Here is a 19,773-nt window from a genome sequence, read left to right as displayed (position 1 = left end):
GTAAGTCACATCCAAGCAGTGAGATGTTTGTAGATATCCAGGTAGAATAATGGATATATTTTTGTGAGCAAACAGAGGAACTGTTTGCACAGGCAAATGGACATATGGATTTATCAAGCAGGAAACAGTCTGCAGGACTGGGTGACTTCTGTGACTCCTGTCCCAACATTCTAGGAAAGAGCTCACTTTCAGCATAACTGGACAGCACACTGACACAAGTGAAGGGAGACCAAGGGTAAGGCACATTCTCTGTGGACAGAGCAAAGCAGGGTACTTGGAAAACAAAACTCACCTCACCTATGCTCGGCCCACTGCCCGAATCAAACTCTCTGAGCACAAAGACAACATAGAACTACCACTTGATAGCACTAATTTTTAAGACAATAAAGATGTTAAGCTCAAAAGACAGGGTCAAAAAACCAAGGATTATTTAGATTAAATAATGACCATAACTCCCAAGACCAAATTATAAATTTTAAACCATACTTAAATCACTTTCCTACCCAAGGGAGGATGATCTTCCTTACCACCTTTATCCCAGATACTTCTGTATCTTCACTGACAGTGATACAATTTGGTCACCCCTCTTTCGCCAGTCTGTTGCAGGAACTTCTAAACACACCCACCCCTACCCTCTGCTGGCTATTACCTCCAACAGTGCCCTTTCCCTGACTCCTGCTTTGCAACACAATTCTTAACAAGGTCTTTTGAAACAAAATGCCTTCCATCCTGCCACTACTTCATTCCTTGTCCCACTACATCACTCTTTTCTTATTTCTTGCCAACCCTTGTGGGATTCCTCTAATAACTATTTTGGTGGAGACGCCTCCAATTGGAGAATGCTCCTCCTCTTTTTTTGTTGATATTTCACAAATATTTCATACTTTTTTATTCTTTCACCTCTTTATTTATCTAAAACAGAGAAAGTGCAGCTTAAGTCTGCCTCCTGGACTCCTTATCCATGTAACCTTTAGACAGGCTAACACTCTCCCTTTTCCCTGAAACCATCCACAGCCTCAGCTCCATGCTGGCGATCAATGGGAACTGCACCTTCATCTATGTCACCCAAACCCATAATATTTGGATCCATCCCCTACTGCCTCCTCACACATATGCAGCGCACACCTCGCCATTTCTTCTCCACTATTTTTTAGGTAGGAATTTTTTCATCCAAGACCAAGAAACCAGAAGACAGCCCATCCTTTCCGCCACAGATGACTCTGCAGGGACCTCCCTGCAGCCGTATCAGACTCCCCCGTGAGTATACCTCCTTTCCTTCCCCTTGCCAGTCTTGGTTCACACTATCACGGCTGCCTTGTCTTCCCCAGCTCATCGGATCCATTTCATTCCTGCCCTCTCTAACCTACCGTCGCTTTTAACAAGTTGTTTTACGGATACCTACGTATTCCACGGCACCTCTGGGCTCGGGCAGAGCTGTACCCAGGGCATTTAAATTACCTCGGGTCCATTCTTTTGGAATGCGTGAGAGACCAGCCCCTGCGCTTGTCCCGCACAGCCAGAGCGCCGCAAACTTACGGGAGGGCAGCGCAGGAACATCGCGGGGAGAAACCGTGCGGGGAAAGCGCGGGCGGCGGCGGGGCGAGGAGGGGCCCCCGCACGGCCGCCTGGAGCCCGAGAGCTTCGGGCTGCGGGTTCTGCCAGGGCGAAGCGCCGAGCCCAGCACCGGGCACGGATAAGCGGCCCCGCATCCCTCCCGCCGGGCCGGCCCCAGCCCCAGCACAGTCCTGCCGAGCCCCCCAGCACAGCGCGGCCGGGCCCCGCACTTACCGGGCGGGCAGGCGGGCGGCGAGCGCGGCGCCCCGGGCTCCTCCTGCGCGCCGGAACCGCCGGGCCCGGTGCGTCACCTCCGCCGGGCGGGGCGGGGCCGGGCCGGGCCACGGCGCTGGGGCGGGGGGGGAACGGGAGGGACGGCTGAACCACTGCGGATGTGCGGGGGGAAGCGGCCCCGCGCCCTCAGGAGCAGCCCCCGGGCCGGGCTGGACCGGTGACGGCAGCCAGCGGCTCCGCGTGGTAGCAGCGCCGGGAGCGGCCCCTCGCACCGCGCCGGTCCCGGCCCGCCCCGCGCCCGCCTCCCGGCGTGCCCCGCACTGGGCTAAAGGTCGCGGCGCGGAGGGGGAGGCATTGGCTCTGCAGGGACGCAGCGCTTCGATCCCGGTCCCGGTCCCGCTTCTCACCCGCCGCCGCCGCCGCCATGGCGAAGCAGCCGCAGCCCATCAGCCCCTTGAAGAACTTCTTCGCTGGCGGTTTCGGGGGCGTCTGCCTGGTCTTCGTGGGGCACCCGCTGGACACCATCAAGGTGAGGTGGCGTGAGGCGCCCGGGGACGAGGGGGGCGGCCGGTGCTCGGTGCGGTCCGGGGCACCGGGGGGTGGACTACAGCTCCCGGCAGGAACTGCGCGGGAACGGCGCGGGTCCCGGTGGGCGCAATGGCAGAACTACAGCTCCCGGCAGGCAGTGCGCGGGAGGCGGGCTTCCGGTATGCGCCGAGAGAGGGGTGACTGGGCCTCTGTAGTGCCGTAGGGTGCCCCCTGGCGGCGCGGCGGCCGGGCTTCTCGCAGTCCCGGTTTATAGTGAAAAATCGGGAAAAGGGCTCGGTGTTCCCGATGCTGAAAGGAATTGAAGCTGGGATGCGCCTGCCAGCCCCGTCCCGCGGCGGGAAGGCCAGGACTCACCCGGTGGGGTCTAGGGACCTGGGGTCGTTATCCACACCTCATCCTAGTAATTAATTAGTTAAATACATTAACTACTCATTACATTAACATTCAACCTCTTCTCTTCTGCAAAGGGGTAAAATGATGTCGGTGTTTCTATCAATATCTTCAGGTCCAGTCACAAAACCTTCTCCATAACGGCCAGAGGCGTTCTGTCAATCAAAGTTTAGATTGTAATATTTATAAAATAATTATTTCTTCTCTCTCTTTACTAGGTCAGACTGCAAACCCAGCCTAAGCCACAGCCTGGCCAAGCCCCTCTCTATTCTGGGACCTTTGACTGCTTCAGAAAGACTCTTGTTGGAGAGGTACTGTGACACCTGCCAGATATAGCAGTTGTTGCTGTACATGTAGGAATGGAATCATGCCCCCCAGAGACCATACAATTCTTGGGGTTTTGGTCAAATTGATTCTAGTTAACATTTTTAAGCAGATTACAAAGCTTGGGGAATACTTAGCATGCACGCGCTCCAGGTACATGTATCTTGTTTTGGTAAGAAATGGTTTAGGTTCAGATTAGCTTGATATTAATCTGAAGTTACAGATGGGAGTGAATGTTGGCAGTTGGGTTTTTTTGCCTTGTTGTACTTAGTAAAATTTTGCTGGTATTTGGAGTATCTAGAAATTCTAAAATAGGTAATGACTTTTGTTGATACAAGCACTACTTTTACTTTCTTCTATAAGGTGTTATGCCACCTATGAAAAGGCAGAGGATCTTAAATTTATAGATTGTTTTGTCTTTTTTTTTTTTTTTTTGAGAGCAGAGTGCCAATTGTAGTAGTTGTTAAATCTTCTCTAGAATGTGGACAGTGTTTTTCACTCCTCGGTCATCATGATCATGTTGTTGAGCTAGTCTGTTTTGTTTTCAGAAAGGCACACAGCCTTGATTTAAAGTCTTTAATTGACAGAGAGTCCAGTTTTCTGCTTTTTAAGTTTTCTCAGCAGCTATTTATTATTTGGAAAAAATGGCTGTAAAGCCCAGCTGTTTATCTGCTCTCCTGAAGTCTCATTTCTAACTGCTGGATCTCGTTAGGTAACTCCCTGTTGAATGAAAGATCTGCCTCAAATCCGAAATCTACTTCCATTGTGGTATTAACAAGTTGTTATATAACCAAAGCAAATCTTGTTTCCCTGGTCTCTCCCACAAAGAACTGGAATGCTGTGCCAGCTCTGGATCCCTGGCAGTTTTTAACACCCCTGCTGCAGCACGGACGTCAGAGCTGAGCCGTAATAATAGCCTTGTGATGGGAAGTTCAAAAGCAGTGCTGCTTCTCTACTCCTACTCAATGCTCATCCATTTCTGTAAAGAAAACTATTAAACCTCTCTGCCAAGGTTTTTTGCTTCCCGATGCTCATGGGGAGGTTGAGCAGCAGTAGCTGATCTCTCAGCCAGGTGCAATTTCATGGCAGAGCCAGTTGTGCCTGTAAGACTTCAGCATGTACTGGGATGCACTGGTTTATTGGGGCAGGGGGAATAAAGGGGTGCAGAGACCAGCAAATATGTAATTTATCTGTCTAGCCTTTATCTAGGAAGATAACTCACCTTTTTATTTGAAAAGATTCAATTTAAAGGCAAGACAAATGAAATAAATACAACTGCTGGGATCTGCATTAGAACTTTTTCATATGTGTAGTCTATGAAAGGAAACATCAGGAATGTATAAAACATCAGGAATGTGATGTTGCATGGGGGAAAATCTTGGATTTAGGGTAGGAAACAAAAAATAATTTGCTCTTGAACCTGTTCCAAAATGAAATGTGGGGAATGAAGGAATTCTGGTTGCTCTCCCTGGCTCCCCCTGTAGCTAGAGTGAATTAGTTTCAGCGTTCTCAGGTTTAGTGTCAGGATTTTACATTTGCTAGTGCATTTGACAAGTTACCAATTAAACACGAGTGTATTTCTGTGTGTAGCTGAGAGTGTTCTCTCTTGACATAATCAATTAAGGCTCTTACTCAGGTGGCTTTTAACTTCACTTCCTCGTACTTGAGATATATGTACAGATGATGAGTATTGTTATAGAAGGGCATAAGTGGTGCTAGTGTTTCCCAGGAAGGATAACTCCTCTGCAGCAGCTCCTCAGCCTTAGCTAAACATATATAACTGCAAATGAACAATAAACCCCTTTATACCTCTGATCAATTTGACTGTTAGATGGATCGTATCCTGGATTGTTGCCTTTCTCTTCTCAACAAGTTGAAATATGTGCAAAGTTTATGCCAAACTAGGTAATTCCCGTGATAATGTTTCTTGCAGGGAGTCCGAGGCTTATATAGAGGAATGGCAGCTCCCATCATCGGAGTGACACCCATGTTTGCTGTGTGCTTCTTTGGATTTGGCTTGGGAAAAAGACTCCAGCAGAGGAAACCTGATGATGTTTTGACGTGAGTTCCTGGGTAATCAGACGGTTGGGAAAGGCATCCTGAGGCTCTTGCTCCATTGTCACACGTTTAGTTGTGGTGTAAATTTGTGTCTTCTCCTAGGTTATAAATATAGTTCTGAAAAATAAACCACTCATGTTTTAATGCTTCTGGAAGCGGGACTGATAGCACAGGCTAAAAACAGACATTGTGTGGGCAGGTGCGATGCAATTCCCTTTCTACGCAAGAAGGAGCCATTAAAGAACAATTCCGGTTTAGATGAGTACAGTGAGAGTTATATAATGATTGCCTGCCAACAGTCTTGCTATTAACAGAAACTATGGAAGCAATAAATTCATGGTCAAGCAGTCTTCACAACATTCACAACTCTTTTCCCTGATAGTTATGAGTCTTCTTGTGTCCCATCATTAGGATATGAAAACAGCCATAAAAATGTTTTATTATTATTTCTGGAAAGAGGTGTTTATGAGCAACCCTCCTCTCAAGGCATGTCTGACCTTCAGAAACAGCAATAGGAAGCTGAGAAAACTTGGTGGGGCTTTCTACAAGCCAACCTGTGTATGAAGAAAGCCCCCCACCCATAAAGTACTCCTGTAATGGGTTTGCCGAGCTGTGATTTACATCTCTACAGGGACTGGGCTGTAGCTTAGCAACATTTTATCCCATTATTATTGTGCTAGGTAGGAGCTTGTCAGAAAGCAGGAGCTCATTGTACAGAGCCAGCTGTGGTGGGGTGTTTTGGTTTCTGTTGGAGCCTTGCCTGCACGGGGCTGGTGTGAGCACACCTGGCCCTGCAACAGGAGTCAGCACAGTTCCCATTGCTCAGAGGGAAGCAGTGATGAGGTGCTGGGCAGCTGCTCACTTACCCTGTTATACCATGGCAGTGTCCTCATGCAGGCAAGATTGAAGGAAAAGGCAGGGGAACAATAAGGACTGAACAAGTGCACCTTGAACTTACTCCCAGCAGCTTGATCACCTCAGTGCCTTGTGTTTTATACCCATGGTACAAACAAGAAGTTTTAAGGAGCAAGTTGGAGAAGGACAGCATAGTTTTCTGAGTCTTCATGTAGAATTCCTTTCAAGCAGAGCAGTGGAAAAGAACAAATAGTGTATGTACTGTCACTGTGCTCAGCTGTGCTGTTCTGTGGGTGCAGACCTGACACAGTGAAGGTACAGTGAGCTTGGGACATGGGACCTAAAAATGAAGGTCAGACTTCTAGTGCTGTGGTTATAGATCTAGAGGCAGGCTGGATGGTTGTATTTCCCCATGCTGATTTTGAAGGGAAGTTGTGGAAGGAAGAAGATGGAGACAAAACTGAGGAGCCTGTCCTGCCTTTTCTTGGGCTGAATAATCCCAAGGTGAGCTAAAAACCTCAAAACTTAGTTTGAGTAGGAGGTCTGTGTGGAGTGGTGAGGGAGGTCTGAATGGTCTGGGAGATAGCATGGGAATTTGAGAAGACAAGGGTGTAAGAATTGGAATAGAATGCCATCTCTTGGGCAAGTGGAGAGAAGCGGAAGGTTTGGAATTTGATTAAACAGAGATGTTAAGTTGTCTTACTAGAGGAGGCAGCAGGAGGCTGGATGTAAAGATAGTTTTGTGATGGAGAAACTCAGCTTGTTTAAGGGATTTTAGTTTTGTGATGGAGAAACTCAGCTTGTTTAAGGGATTTTTGTCATGGGGAATTTGCCACGCGAAAGCAGGTGCAGAATGTTTGGGATAATGGCAGGTTGGTAGGACAGACTTTGGCAGAGACTGAAGGAATGAGGGAGTGAGAGGTTATGGAAAGGAGGCTTCTAGCTACAAAGCAGGAATATGTGTGGAATCTGGGGTCACTGAGAAGAGTATGGGAGACTGGAGGAAGAGACTGTTGGGAATGAAAATGAATGGGAAATGCTATAGCAAAAAAGGTAGGAGGAATATTAGCAAGTAGAATGGATATGACGAGCTGAGTTGTGGTTGCTGTAGGAACCAGTGCTTTGAGTCCTAGAGATTTTAAATGTTTAGCTCTGCATTGACAAAGCACTTCTGCACTGATAAAAGCAGTTGATGCATTTCAAGTTCCACTGCCATGTTCATGTGGAACAGCATCATCTGGTGATGCAGGGGTCCTTCGTTTCCTATGTGCTGTGTTGTGTTAGGGTCTTTTCTGTTTCCTTGGGGCAGATATCCTCAGCTGTTTGCTGCTGGCATGTTGTCAGGAGTGTTCACAACAGTAATCATGGCTCCAGGAGAGAGAATCAAGTGCCTTTTACAGGTAAGGCGTTGGATGGTGGTGATGGGAATTTAATTTTAGGGGTCTTGTCTTTCCCTAGCAGGAATTTCTTTGGTTAGTGCATTTACTCTGTTCTGGTTTTTGACAGGACTGACACAACTGTCATTTAATGCAGCTGTGCCACAAAGAAGCATTAAACAAACTCACCATGACAGTATAAGTACACACAGCATTAATTGCTCTATTCATTTTACAGAGCTCAAGCCTTATGCTATGGAACAGTGTATGAGGCATCCATGGATGCCTCAGTCCACGTAAAAGTATGGAAAAGTCAATTTTTTTCTGAATGAAACTTTTCATTTAAAAAGAAGTGTAAACCTGATAGATGATGAGACTTTCTGGTGTAAAGAAGTTCTGTTACCTTGACAGTTCCCCATGCAGAGCTAAGGAATGCATTTCAAAACAGTGATCTGACATTTGGGTGGCTGTTAGCTCTGCACCTCCTGTGGGAGTTTTAACATATTGTTGGAAAATGTAAACCTGAGCAAATGAAATGCCATCTTTAGCAGGTGTGGGAAGCTCTCCTTGTTTCAGACTGTGTTGAACTCTGTTAATACGATGATGGGTGGTCACATGTTAGTTCTGACAGACAGGATATTATCATGGGAGCCTTTATACACCTACAAATGGTTTGAATTTTGCTGAACTATTTGAGGACTACTTTTTGTCGGTGTGGAATTACCTAAGAGACTCGAATTGTTTCAAACTTACACTGTGGAAAAATAAAGGAGAATCTGTCTTCTGCATGGAACGGTACCCACAGCCTCAGCTTCAGTGTGAGAGCTGCTTGAGGAAGTGAGGCAGAGGGTCCCTAGGCAGGAGCATGTGCTCCTTCCTCTCTGGAAACACACATGAGGCTTTCTAACCCTTGGCTGAATGATTCTGCATCAACCAGAAACCTTCACTGGTCAGAAACTCTGACTTTAATCCTGCAGATCCAGGCAGCTACAGGTGAAACCAAGTACAGTGGCTCCCTGGACTGTGCCAAGCAGCTGTACCGCGAGGCTGGCATCCGGGGCGTGTACAAGGGAACGGTGCTGACCCTCATGAGAGGTAAGGGACAGGGCTGTCCCCGTCCCTGCTGGGTGGGGACTGTAGGATAAGAGGCCTGACACAGTATGGGAGATGTCACTGTCCCTTTAGCCAATTGGAAGGGCTGTGTCATCCATCTTCCATTTTTTTTTCTTTTTTTTTCTTTTTTTTTTTTTTTTTTCAGTCTGCAGAGCTATTCCAGTGCCTCAAAGGGCCTGAGAAATAAACTTGAGATTCTCAGTGAGTGAGGAAGAGATTAGATGACAAGGATCAGAGGGATATAGGAAGTAATTAAGATCTGAGAAGCCAAGAGGAATGAGAGACTTCAGGAGAGGAGCAGAGAGAACCAAGAGAAGAGAAACATACAGAAGTGGGCTTTTTAAAAAATTATTTCCTTCTTTTTTTTCTTTTTTTTTTTTCTCCTTGAGAGAAGGATTGTGCCTGCCTGTGACTGTTGCTGTATAATACTGCTTTAAAATATGTGGTGGCAGCAGTTATGCTTTCTTTTCTTTTCCTATCCTTTTGAGTCTGGGTTATTTTGGACTGGGATGTCATGACCCCTCTCTCAAATACAACAACAACTAACAGACCCAGAATTCTTTACGTATTTTAGTAATTCCCCTTTGAAAAACTGAAATTTCTGTATTTTGTTACTTCAGTTTAGGAATTTGTTCTATCCTTTGCTTCTCATACAAGTGTAGCAGCCTGCAGTGTGACTCTGGCAATGTCCCTAGATAGGGGCTGGTTCTCCAACTTAGGTATGTGATAAGAATAGGCTGTGGGAGTAGCTTAAAAAAAACAAAACCAAAACAAGACCCATCAACTGCAGAAAAAAATCCCCAAATAGAATAATTAGAACAAATAGTGTGTAAAATCCATTAAGTTCCTGCACTGCTGTGATGTGCTGTGCAGAAATTTGAACAGTTTAGGACTGTCTCATCATTAGTGTAATGTAATCAGGTTACAGTTTGGTTTGAAAGGCTGCTGACAGAAAAGTTATTTTCCCAGTTCTTGCCTTTAGCACCTGCTCTCCATGGGAAAGTTCAGACTCCTCTGTGTAAGGCAGCAGAAGATTTTTGTTTGTAGAAGAGGTTCAGAAAAGGAATCTGTATGTACTTAGTGGTGTTGCTGGGCTGGCATGGGGCTGGTGTGCCTCTGGGCTTCCTTTGGTTTCCCACTCCTCACAGCCTTTGTTGTTTACCCTCCAGACGTCCCAGCCAGTGGAATGTACTTCATGACGTACGAGTGGTTGAAGAACATTCTGACCCCTGAGGGAAAGAGGTCAGTGAAATCTCACAGTCATCATTTTCTGAACTTCCCAGACACTGCTGATTAATCTCCCCAGTTACGAAGAGATTTAGAGCAGTATCATCAAAACAAATTTTTAAAAAAGAAGAAATGGTTGCTCATCTTGTTAGTCGAGCTGTTTTGGTGTGGGATTAACTGACAATTTAAATAATATTCCGAGTTTCTCTCAGATTACATTTTAGATCTTATTAACCAAGTAAGGAATGCTTAAAGTAGGTCTCTTCACTTTCAACCCTGTATGTGCACAAAATGCTGGTGGGCTTCGTTGGATTTTTTGGGGGGAGTTGGTTGGTTTGGTTTTTTGGGGTGTTTTTTTTTTGTTTGTTTTTTGGTGGTGGTTGTTTTTTTTTGTTTTTGTTTTCCCCCCAGTGTGTGTGTGTGTGCTGCTGAATAAATAGATTTGAATCTTTAGTGTGGAGTTGGTCCATCTTAGAAAGGTTGCTCAGATACTGCACTCTGTCTGCAGCATTGTGCTGTCTTCTGGCTGCCAGCCAGGCTGTCTTCTTGATTGTCACCTTAGTCAAAACAATGGTTTGACTTTTTTTTCCTTTTAAAATCTTGTTTTCCACTTTTTCCTCCTACCCCACTCTGATCCTGCTGCAGTGTGAGTGACCTCAGTGTGCCCAGGATCCTCTTTGCTGGGGGCCTGGCTGGGATCTTCAACTGGGCAGTTGCCATTCCACCAGACGTGCTGAAATCACGTTTCCAGACTGGTGAGTTGCATTCCAGTGTGTCACGGCCACACTCAGTGGGGTGCTCCTGGGGATGGGGTGGGCAGTGATGGAAGATGCCACCTGGGAGGCAACATGTCTTGGGTGCTGCTTGAGACAAGTGCATGGAAAACCCAAGGATGTTGCTAGCATTCTAGTCGGTTTCCTCACAAATTTTTGGCACACTGGGCTGCACTTCTCTGTTTCTGCCCCCTTCATAATATAACAATCCTGACTTGAGGTACCCAATTTGAAACCTAAGCATAGAAGTCATAATAATAGAATTGTCATAGCTGTTTCATTACAAATGTAATTCTTTGAGAGGTTTTATTATTTCACTTCAGACATAATTGTATAAATTGTAGCCTGTGCTATCTGCAGTTTATAGTAACAGGGCGTGACTTGCTGAGAACATTACTTTTGGACTGGCAGTTCTGCTCTTTAATGTCTTTGGCCTAATTACAGTTAGGATGGCCCCAGGCCTTCTGCTTCAGCAGAGTTTGACAGGTTTTTCGTTGGTTTCTCTGCCAGTCCTGTCAATGAATATTTTTGTTAAGGCTCCTCATTGTCTCTGTGGACTCAACTCCCCACTGGACAGTGACCATTTTTCTTGAGTCACAAATCATCATAATCAGTGCAGGAAGCCTCATTTCTTTTTCTCCAAGCAATGGCTGCTGTGGTTGTTTGTAACATACCAAGGACTAAAAGGGAAGCACATCACAGCTTTCATCTTTTTCCACTGAGACAGTCCCTAGTGCTGCTGTGTGGATGACATGGGTTCATGGTGGTTCTGTTTACCTGGGCTGATCTGTGGATTACCTCTTCAGAGGGCTGGCAGAGGCAGCATTTCTCAGGGCAGTATCATGAGAAGGAAGAAATTGTTTTTTGAGTAGAGTAGCTTTTAAAATCACCTCACCATATCCACACAACATCAGCATTAGAATGTCCTATGCTTTTCATTTGAAGTCTGTTGCTGTTCTTAGCTAGGGCATGTGATAGAATCATTTTTTATTAACCAGCTTCATCAGTTTTTATATCTGACATTCTTATCATCTGTGTGCAGCTCTTGGAAGAGCTGTGAACAGCAGTGCAAGTAACAGCCCAGACTTCCAACCCTGACAAAAGTTATTCTCCTTTCTTCCCTGCCTGCAATGACTTAATGATGTAAATTCATTGGTCATGGTGAGCACCTAACTTCTGTTCACTGAGCCTTTACTCAGCTGTCTTGTTTGTTTGCTACAGCAGTGTGAACCTGTTGAAAGTCCTGGGCTGTTACATGTGGGACATCCTTCAGCCCCTGTCACTGCCACACATCTGGGCTAATGTGTTGTGCATCTCTTCCAGCTCCTGCAGGAAAATACCCGAATGGCTTTAGAGATGTGCTGAGGGAACTCATCAGAGAGGAAGGAGTTGCATCTCTGTACAAGGGGTTCACAGCTGTGATGATCAGGGCCTTTCCCGCTAACGCGGTGAGTACGTTGTTACTCCCAGTGGGTTTTGGGGACGTGGCTGCTCACAGTGAGTGTTTGCAGTCTGGAGAGGACACAACTGCCTGTTTACTCTTGTACCATTTCAGTGAGGTTCTTGTCACCGCACCTACTTTTGACTGTTGGAGTCCAGATTCTAAAACTGTACTTTAATCTAGAAGCAACAAGTAAATCTTTCTTCAAAGCTTTGCATGAAAACTCTTTGTTGACTTTCTCTGATAGTTTTTATCTACTGGTTGTACTTCCAACTGTAGAAGATGGAATAAGTTTGGACTCACTTCCTCTTCAATAAATCATGAGCCTAACAGAGCCAAAGTTCAGCCTTTGTGTGGAGGGATACAGTAGAATTCTTGCCTCTGCTTCAAGACTTTTTTTTGTCCTCTTCCTCCTTCCATATAAACCACATTAGGTATTCGTAGTGCAGCATTTCAAAAGCCTTGTTTGAAACAGATCTTTAGAATCCTTATTTGTTCGATGTTCTCTTTTCCAGGCATGTTTTCTTGGTTTTGAAATTGCTATGAAGTTTCTTAACTGGGTTGCTCCTGGTCTATGAAGACTAAGAAGTCTGGAAACGAGAGAGGAGAAGGAAGAGAGTGCAAGTCTGCCTCAAAGGAATAAATTAATTATCACTTAATGTTTCAGGAATTATTGTTTGCCTAATACCTTTTTGCCTTTCTCACATTCTTTAGGTGGTGCTATGTGCCAGTCAGAAATACAAGCTGTAACTCTGACAGAGTTGGTGAGGAGTTAGGGGTGACAAATCTTCTGAGCCAACCACAGCAGTGACACTGCTAACACACAGCTGTCACTATCATGCGTGCTACCTTAAGTACTTCCTCATGGAAGAAGGGGACACATCTTTAAATGTAATTCTTTATTTACTGAAGAAACATGTAGCTATTAATGCTGAAAAACTTCCTTAAAATAATTTTTTAGCAGCATGCACTTAACTCTCAGGGCATAAGTCAGCAGCCGCACATGGTCGTGTCTGCAAGAAATGTCAGACAATGTTCTCATTTCCTGTAGTTTTTCAGTTGTGTCTGTTTCTGTGTTAACACTGGGTTTAATCTCCTGTGCACGTACAGCAGCAAACACAACTCAGCAGGGGAAGCCAGAATTATGTCTCAGTGGGTAGAGGGGTGTTGCAGGTACCATATCAGGTCTTGCACGCTGATCTTTTCTATGGAACCAGGACGCAAAATGAATTATGTTTGACATTTGTACTAAGCCTTACTGAGGGAGCCAGTGGGGAAATGTGTTTGATTAACCTGAACTGTTCTCTAAAATCCTTTATGTCCCACTGAAGAAAGCCCAAATGTGATTTCAAAAGTACAGCACAGCTCATAGCAATCTGTGGTGTATTTGATTCATCAAATGCTGTGTCCTGGGATTCAATCCCTGACATTGATGTGAGAAAATTTAACAGCACTTCCAAGAACTGAATTTCTCTGACACAAGGGGGACAGATGAAGAGGACACTGGCTCTGCAGTCTTGTCTAACTTTATTCTTTCTCCTATTCCTTGGTTTTCTCTTACTATTATTAAACATAATCACGTTTGCATTTGAGAAGTGACTAATACTGAAAAGCAAGAATCAAGGTTTTAATTTCTTTTGGTTGTGTTGCAGTGTTATTGGAACTCAATAAAACCAGGTGCTGCTTGGCTAGAATGTGTGCCTTGGTTCATTTACGTTTTGCATGGTCATGCACGCTTAGTTTTGCAAAAGTTTTCCAATTCTTAATTCTGAGATTATTTGGGAAATAAGCTGTGCTGTGCTGTCTTTGATTTGTGCTAACCCCTTGCCTTTCAGCTTTTCAATTTCTGATGTGAGTTGTGGAAAGAAATATTCTGCATTTGGCATGTTTGTCATACAAGTCCTTTTAGGTGCTGCATTGTGGATGCAAATTTTTAACTATAAAGCAACACACTAAATAATACATTTTGGAACAAATAACACACTTTGTGGAAAATACTTTGTGTGGTCTGTTGACCAGTACCATGAGGACACAGCCTTCACCTCAGCTTTCCACAGGCAAGGGACATCCTAAAAACTTCCCATTCTATGCTGCTGAAGAAGCCTCGAATTCTACTTTCCTTCCCAGTTTTTTTGGGAAGACCATAAGGGAACCTTATGGTCTCTTGGGAACCATAAGGGAACTCCATAAGGGAACTCAGAGACCACCTCTTGTGTTTTACAGAGCAGGAGGGGTGGCCTCAGTGTTGGAAAATCTCAGCCACATGGAGCTGGTTCCTCATTCTCACTGCCACTGTACCCACCAAGGACCTTCCCTGTTCCTCAGTGCTCAGGAGTGGCTGCTGCACCTCCTCAGATGAATGCAATGCTTAGAGTGTGAACACTGAGTTAGTACTGGTTTGGGGAAGTGATTACAGGATTTAAACCTCTCAAATGGTTTTAAACACAGCTCTGGGTTTACTGAGGCTAAATCCCAGCTAGTTTCAAGCTGAACAGGTCTGCTCTGCTGGCTCTGTGCTGCTTCATCACAACAGGCTGGCCTATGCTGCTCTGGTGGCTGCTCTGGCCTCTTTCTGATTTCCATGCTGGGGCTGTGGTACCTAGAAGCAACTTCCTGCTTTAAAAAGTGTTATACAGCTGAATTTTATTTTCAATTCTATTTATGTGCTCAGAAATACTGACACTTTTTGGGAGGGACAGAAGTGAATATTCTTTCATAAAATTCCAGACAGTGATGCTTAAAGCTGCCCATTCCAACTGCCCTGTCAACTGCATCCTGTTCATCTCCTAAGCTCCTAGAAAGCTGGGAAGAGCTGAAGCAGAGGAAGGCTGAGATCCCCAAGGCTTGGTGACGAGCTGTGCACTATGGTTAGTGCTCCTTCCCACCCCAGTCCTATCAATCTGAAGTGCTGCAGACTCTGAGAAGCATAAAATTCTTGACCAAATCAGGGATGAGTAATGCCCTGGATTGAGCTGCTGGGTTTAAAAGCACAGCTCCTGCATTTGAGCACCAAGGAGCCCACTCTCAGTCTGTGTACTGGCCTCTGGCTTGGTGCTTAGCACTTCACCTTGGCTCTGCTGTCACCAGCTGAGCCTCTCCAGTCTGTGACCTTAAGCAGTTCTTGCTCTGGAAGACTGAAATATTCCCTTTGCTCTCTCCTAACTCAGTTGTTAGTAGTAACTGTAGACTCTTTTCCTTCTGCCAAACCATCCCTTTTAACACTTTTTTCTTAAACCTTTCAGATCCTGACTTATTATATTCTATATTCTCCCCACTCTAAGGGTTTTGCAGAGCTTTGTATTTTGCACGATAACATTCTGTTGTTTACCACGGTTGATGTCATTTGGTACTTTTAGCTAAGTAAAATATGGCAGAAGACAATCATGAATGAGAGGCTGCTTTCCAACAGCAGTGGCAGGAGAAGAAGAGCTTTGCAAAGGCTCATCAGACACATCTGCTTGCTTATTCAAAAACTGAAACCCAGGCATCCTGGAAATATTTAAAAAGCTGCTCATGTGTCTAAAGATTCTGCCATACAAAATTTGCCAATTCCTTGCCTCTAATGTGTGCAGCCTCAGAAAGAGAGAAGGATTTTAACACAGGCATAATTTCCTATACCCTGAGGACTCTTTTGCTTTCAGAGGCCTAGATTTGCATTCAAATGTTATTTTCTAATTGCCCAGGTTCTTGTGGGAATTCAGGCAGTGTATCTGCAGTTTAAGGGCACACAGTAGCAGTTGGTACACTAGTGCCAGCCAGTGATACCAACGATATTTTTCTTTATGCTCCTTGTGCTGATAACATCTGAGTTTGCTATATCAAAATCAGTATAGAGTGCCCCAAGACTTTTGTGCTCTACATCCTCCTGGCCCCTTCTGCTTTGATGCAAGTGATTTTTTCCCAGTGGTGATTCAAGGTGTCTGGAAGTATTCCAGAAGTAATCCATGACAGATAAATCTTCTGTGCTTGCATTTCTCTGCCCATTGTGTGCAAGTGCCTTTTGTGCACACTCAGCACTGTTATAGCGACAGAAAGGTCCTTGGAACACCCCTGACAAGTCAGTCTTGATCAAATTTGTCTAATTAAAGGAAGCTGCCTGTGGGAGGCACATTCAGTACAGACTCTCTAGTTTGGAAAGGGACATTGAAAGGTAGATCTTACAAATGGTGAGCAATGTCAAGAGGGTGCTTTTACTCGTATTTCTCATGAGACAAGATATACAGGGAGGAGATCAAGCAATATTTAAACAGAATGCAAAAAAAAAAAATCACAGAAGAACAGGTCATCAAGATCTACTGAAAACTGATAGGGCTGCAAAGCCTTGGCACAGGATGTTCCTGAATTGCTGGTTGATGGGATTTGGAGGGTGTGCTAGGGAAGGCACATCTAGTGTTTTATTTCTTGCATTATTTCTGTAAGCATCTGCTGCTGGACTCTGTTGGGCAGAGGAAGAGACAGGCTTCAAAGTTGATCTTCATCAGTTTGGCTGGTGTTTTTACAAATTATAGGCAAACACTTCCTAGTTCTGTGGGGTATGCACAAAGGAGGGTGGACTGGCCATGTACCTTCAAATAACAACATACACAAAGCACCACCCATAGCTTTGCATGTGCCCAATTGGCCTCTACTGGTTCAGTTTTCCATTTCTACATTGTTCTTTTTATCTGCTGCCTCTTGGATGAGAGGACTCCTATGTCAATATCCTGTTTGTGCCAGTGAGAGACCAGCCTTGTGCACAGCCCGAACCAAGTGGTTTTCACCCCCACATTTTCACAGGATGACAGAGCAGTGGAGGCTGGAAGGCATCTCTGGACACAGTCCAGCCCTCCTGCTCAAAGCAGGGCCCACAAGTGCAGGTTGCCCAAGAATGTGTTCAGTTGGGTTCTTAACATCTCCAAGGATAGAAACTTCACAGCTTCTTGGGGCAACCAGATGCAGCTTCACAAAAAACCAAGTTCTCTTATGTCTAAGGGGAACTTCATGTGTTTCAATGTCACTAGATACCACTGAGAAGAGTCTGGATCCACCTTCTAAACCTTCTCCTATCAGGGATCCATACTCATCAGTAAGATCCTCGTGAAGCCTCCTCCAGGCTGAACAATTCCATCTCTCCTAGTCTCCTCATATTCCAAATGCTCCATTTCCTTCACCATCTCTGCTCAGATCATCAGTGCTCCCTGGACTGTCCAGTATGTCAATGCCTCTCCTGTATAGGGAGCACAGAATTGGACCCTGCACTCCAGCTGTGGCCTCCCCAGTGCCCAGAGCAGGGAAGGTTCATGTCCCCAGGCCTGGTGGCAATGCTCTTCCTAAAGCAGCCCAGCAGGCCGGTGGCCTTCTTTGCCACAAGGGCACATTGGTACCCCATGTTCTTCTCCTCATGACATCCTGCTTCCAGCTGTAATGTGTGACTGCACTGCTGGCTTGTCCAGGCCACAGCCTAAAATGCCTGCTGAGTCATTGGCATGAGGCCATGCATGCTGTGGCACTGTGACAGTGGCACCGAGTGTGCTCTGCACCCAAGGGTTTCGATGGTCCTGCCCAGCTACCCTGGATGAAAATAGATCTGGCTGTTCCAGCAGCTGCATCCTGGGGACTTTTGCTCCTGACTCAGATGATGGCAGGGAGATGCCTGCCTTGCAGCAGGGGCTTCCCAGGAGGGTGGGTGTAGGGATTGCTGGGATTCCTGCCTCTTCTCTGCTCTCCAGGATGCCTTTTGGGTGATTGGATCATGGGCAGCTGTGCTCATTCACAGCGTTGGGCTCTGCATGTGGCTCTGTCTGACCTCATTTTACACCACACTCTGTCTTTCTGCCCAGCAGACCCTGCCCTGAGAAACTGTCCAGTGAAGGGGAGAACCAGGCTGCCTGATGCTGGATGCTTGAAACGGAAAACCATTTCTAATTTAGGGAGATTTGTGTATAAAACTGAGGACGTTTTCCATTACCTCAATGTATTAGAATAGTTCTGCAAGTGTATCTCAAACCTGGTAAAAAACTAAACATTAAGGAGACGTTGGACAGGTTTTTTTCTACCATCTGTCTCTGAATGCAGACACCAGTTTAAGTTCAGACAGTTCAGTTTAAGCTCAGACATCTGTTTCAGTGGTTTATGATGCACAGGTTGTCCCTAGGCTTACTAGAAGCATGGCCATAAAAATCAGTATCAAAGTTTTAGCAATAGGCCGTAGATAAGCTCCACTTCCCTTTGCAAGTGACAGTTTGAGTGTTGATTTGCTGAAGGACACAGTGCTGTCACTAACCCTTGGCACGGAGGGTGGAAGCCTGAGATGTTTGTCCGTGCAATGAGCTGACTTCCCTTCTTCATTGGAGACCTGAGCTCAGGCTTCTCCCTCAGCACTGCCGCTGCTTTGGGCCTGAGAGAAGTTGCACACAGGCTCTGGATATTAAAGTAAATGTTGAGCTGCCTGGATATGGATTCCCCAAGGCTGAAAGCATATCCCAGCAGTGACATTTCTCCTTGGTACTATTTCCTAATACTGTTTCCTAATAGTTATTTATTACTGTCAGCTGCTGGCTCCTTCCTCTCTCCATTCACGCCATCAAAAATTCTAAACTGTGATTTAGCTTTGAGTGTTTGTCCTGGAGACCAAAGGCAAGGAAATCAATTCTCTGTTCCTCCCTATCTTTAATCCCTATGCAGATTTCAGCAGAACCAGCTGAAATGCTGAAAAGGTGTAAAATTACAGCGAGTCCTCCTTCTCCTGGGGCTAAGCCCATGTGATTCAGAAAAGCTCCTGAATGCCTGCATAGACAAATCCTAAAAAAATACTTTCCTCTGAAACCTAATCCTCCCGCTCATCCCCCGCCCCTCCCTGCCCGCTCACCCTTGACTCCCTATCGCTCACTGCCAGGCAATTATCTGCTTCGTTTACTGCCTCCTGGCCGGAGCCAAAGTTCAGGATCTGGCAGCGGATGGCAGGAGATCACTCGGCGGAGGGAACTCGCTGTTCTCCCAGCCCCACGGGCCATTTCCCATCGGAGCCGGCGTCTGCCGGGGGCTGAGCCCCGGCTCCTGCCCAGAGCCTGTGCCGGGAAGGAGCCTGGAGCTGCGGTGGGCAGGAGGCCGGAGCGAGGGCTGCTCCCGCTCTGCCAGCAGCCAAGGGAACGGGCCGAGCAGGGGAGTGTGTGTGGGCAGAGCCCGGGCTGTCCTCCAGGGCTGTGTCCCTGCCCGCCGCCCACCCGCTGCACCCGCCCTGGGCTGTCCCAGAGCCCCCACCCTGCTCCGGGCAGCAAAACTCCGTGCAACAATGAAGTTCAGTTTCCCTGGGCTGGGGAGGCACCTGCGGGTGTTCCTGTGCCTGCCAGGGCTAATGGGTGACATGGCGCTGCTGTGAAATATCTGTCTCTCCCGACATGAGCAATTCTTTGTGACGTGGATGAATCTCAGATGCTGATGACAAATTGTTGGGGTTTTCCCTATTTTCTTCCCTATGGGTGCAGCTCAAAGGATGAAGCATTCATCCTTTGCCCCAAAAGCACAGAGTGTTCTTGGCATTTCTCTCATTAATGGTCACAAAATGCAGCTTGCAGCTGTCCTTCTCTCCAGTGTGGGCATGTCCAGAGATGCCAGAGCTGCCTGCTACTTTGGGAGAGCAGACCTTCCCAGGAAAGCAGCCTTTCCCGAGGACAGGTCTGTGCTGACATCTCTTCTCTCCCTCTGCTTCGTTCCACGCTCCTCTGGGCACCGGGGTGGGTGAGGATGTCTGTAGTGCCCTGTCCCAAAGGGACCTGGGTTGTGAAGCACGGCTCCTCCGCCTCACTCCTTCAGCAAGCAGAATTTAATAAAGCTAAGGGCACTCTTTCTGGAAAAGATAAAAGCAGGCTGTGTCATTAGGAATGGGATTTGGGCCTCAGAC

The 19,773-nt window shown here is 46.2% G+C and overlaps 2 protein-coding genes across 6 annotated transcripts in view; one reads left to right on the top strand and one right to left on the bottom strand.

The window, feature by feature from the left end:
- ARIH2 (ariadne RBR E3 ubiquitin protein ligase 2) overlaps positions 1–2,282 on the bottom strand; it is a 36,329-nt gene extending 34,047 nt beyond the window's left edge. For 2 of the 5 annotated variants that reach the window (XM_066326540.1, XM_066326543.1), the window contains exon 1: positions 1,789–1,873. The gene's annotated coding sequence lies outside the window, so the exon portion shown is untranslated. Of the gene's footprint in view, positions 1–1,784; positions 1,874–2,195 lie in introns of those variants that run through there. The other 3 variants (XM_066326541.1, XM_066326545.1, XM_066326542.1) reach the window with 3 other exon arrangements.
- On the top strand, positions 2,202–13,588 carry SLC25A20 (solute carrier family 25 member 20). The gene is made up of 9 exons (XM_066326549.1): positions 2,202–2,317; positions 2,946–3,038; positions 4,985–5,112; positions 7,274–7,364; positions 8,318–8,435; positions 9,623–9,695; positions 10,326–10,435; positions 11,777–11,901; positions 12,410–13,588. Exons 1-9 carry the CDS (start codon positions 2,213–2,215, stop codon positions 12,470–12,472), a joined length of 906 nt encoding a protein of 301 aa, XP_066182646.1. The 5' UTR covers positions 2,202–2,212; the 3' UTR covers positions 12,473–13,588.
- Positions 13,589–19,773: the final 6,185 nt, after the last annotated feature.

This window comes from Sylvia atricapilla, chromosome 11 (genome assembly GCF_009819655.1).
Source record: "Sylvia atricapilla isolate bSylAtr1 chromosome 11, bSylAtr1.pri, whole genome shotgun sequence".
In the NCBI taxonomy this organism is placed as follows: domain Eukaryota; kingdom Metazoa; phylum Chordata; class Aves; order Passeriformes; family Sylviidae; genus Sylvia; species Sylvia atricapilla.
Note: the sequence above shows the minus strand (reverse complement) of the source record. Positions and strands in the feature narration are given on the sequence as shown.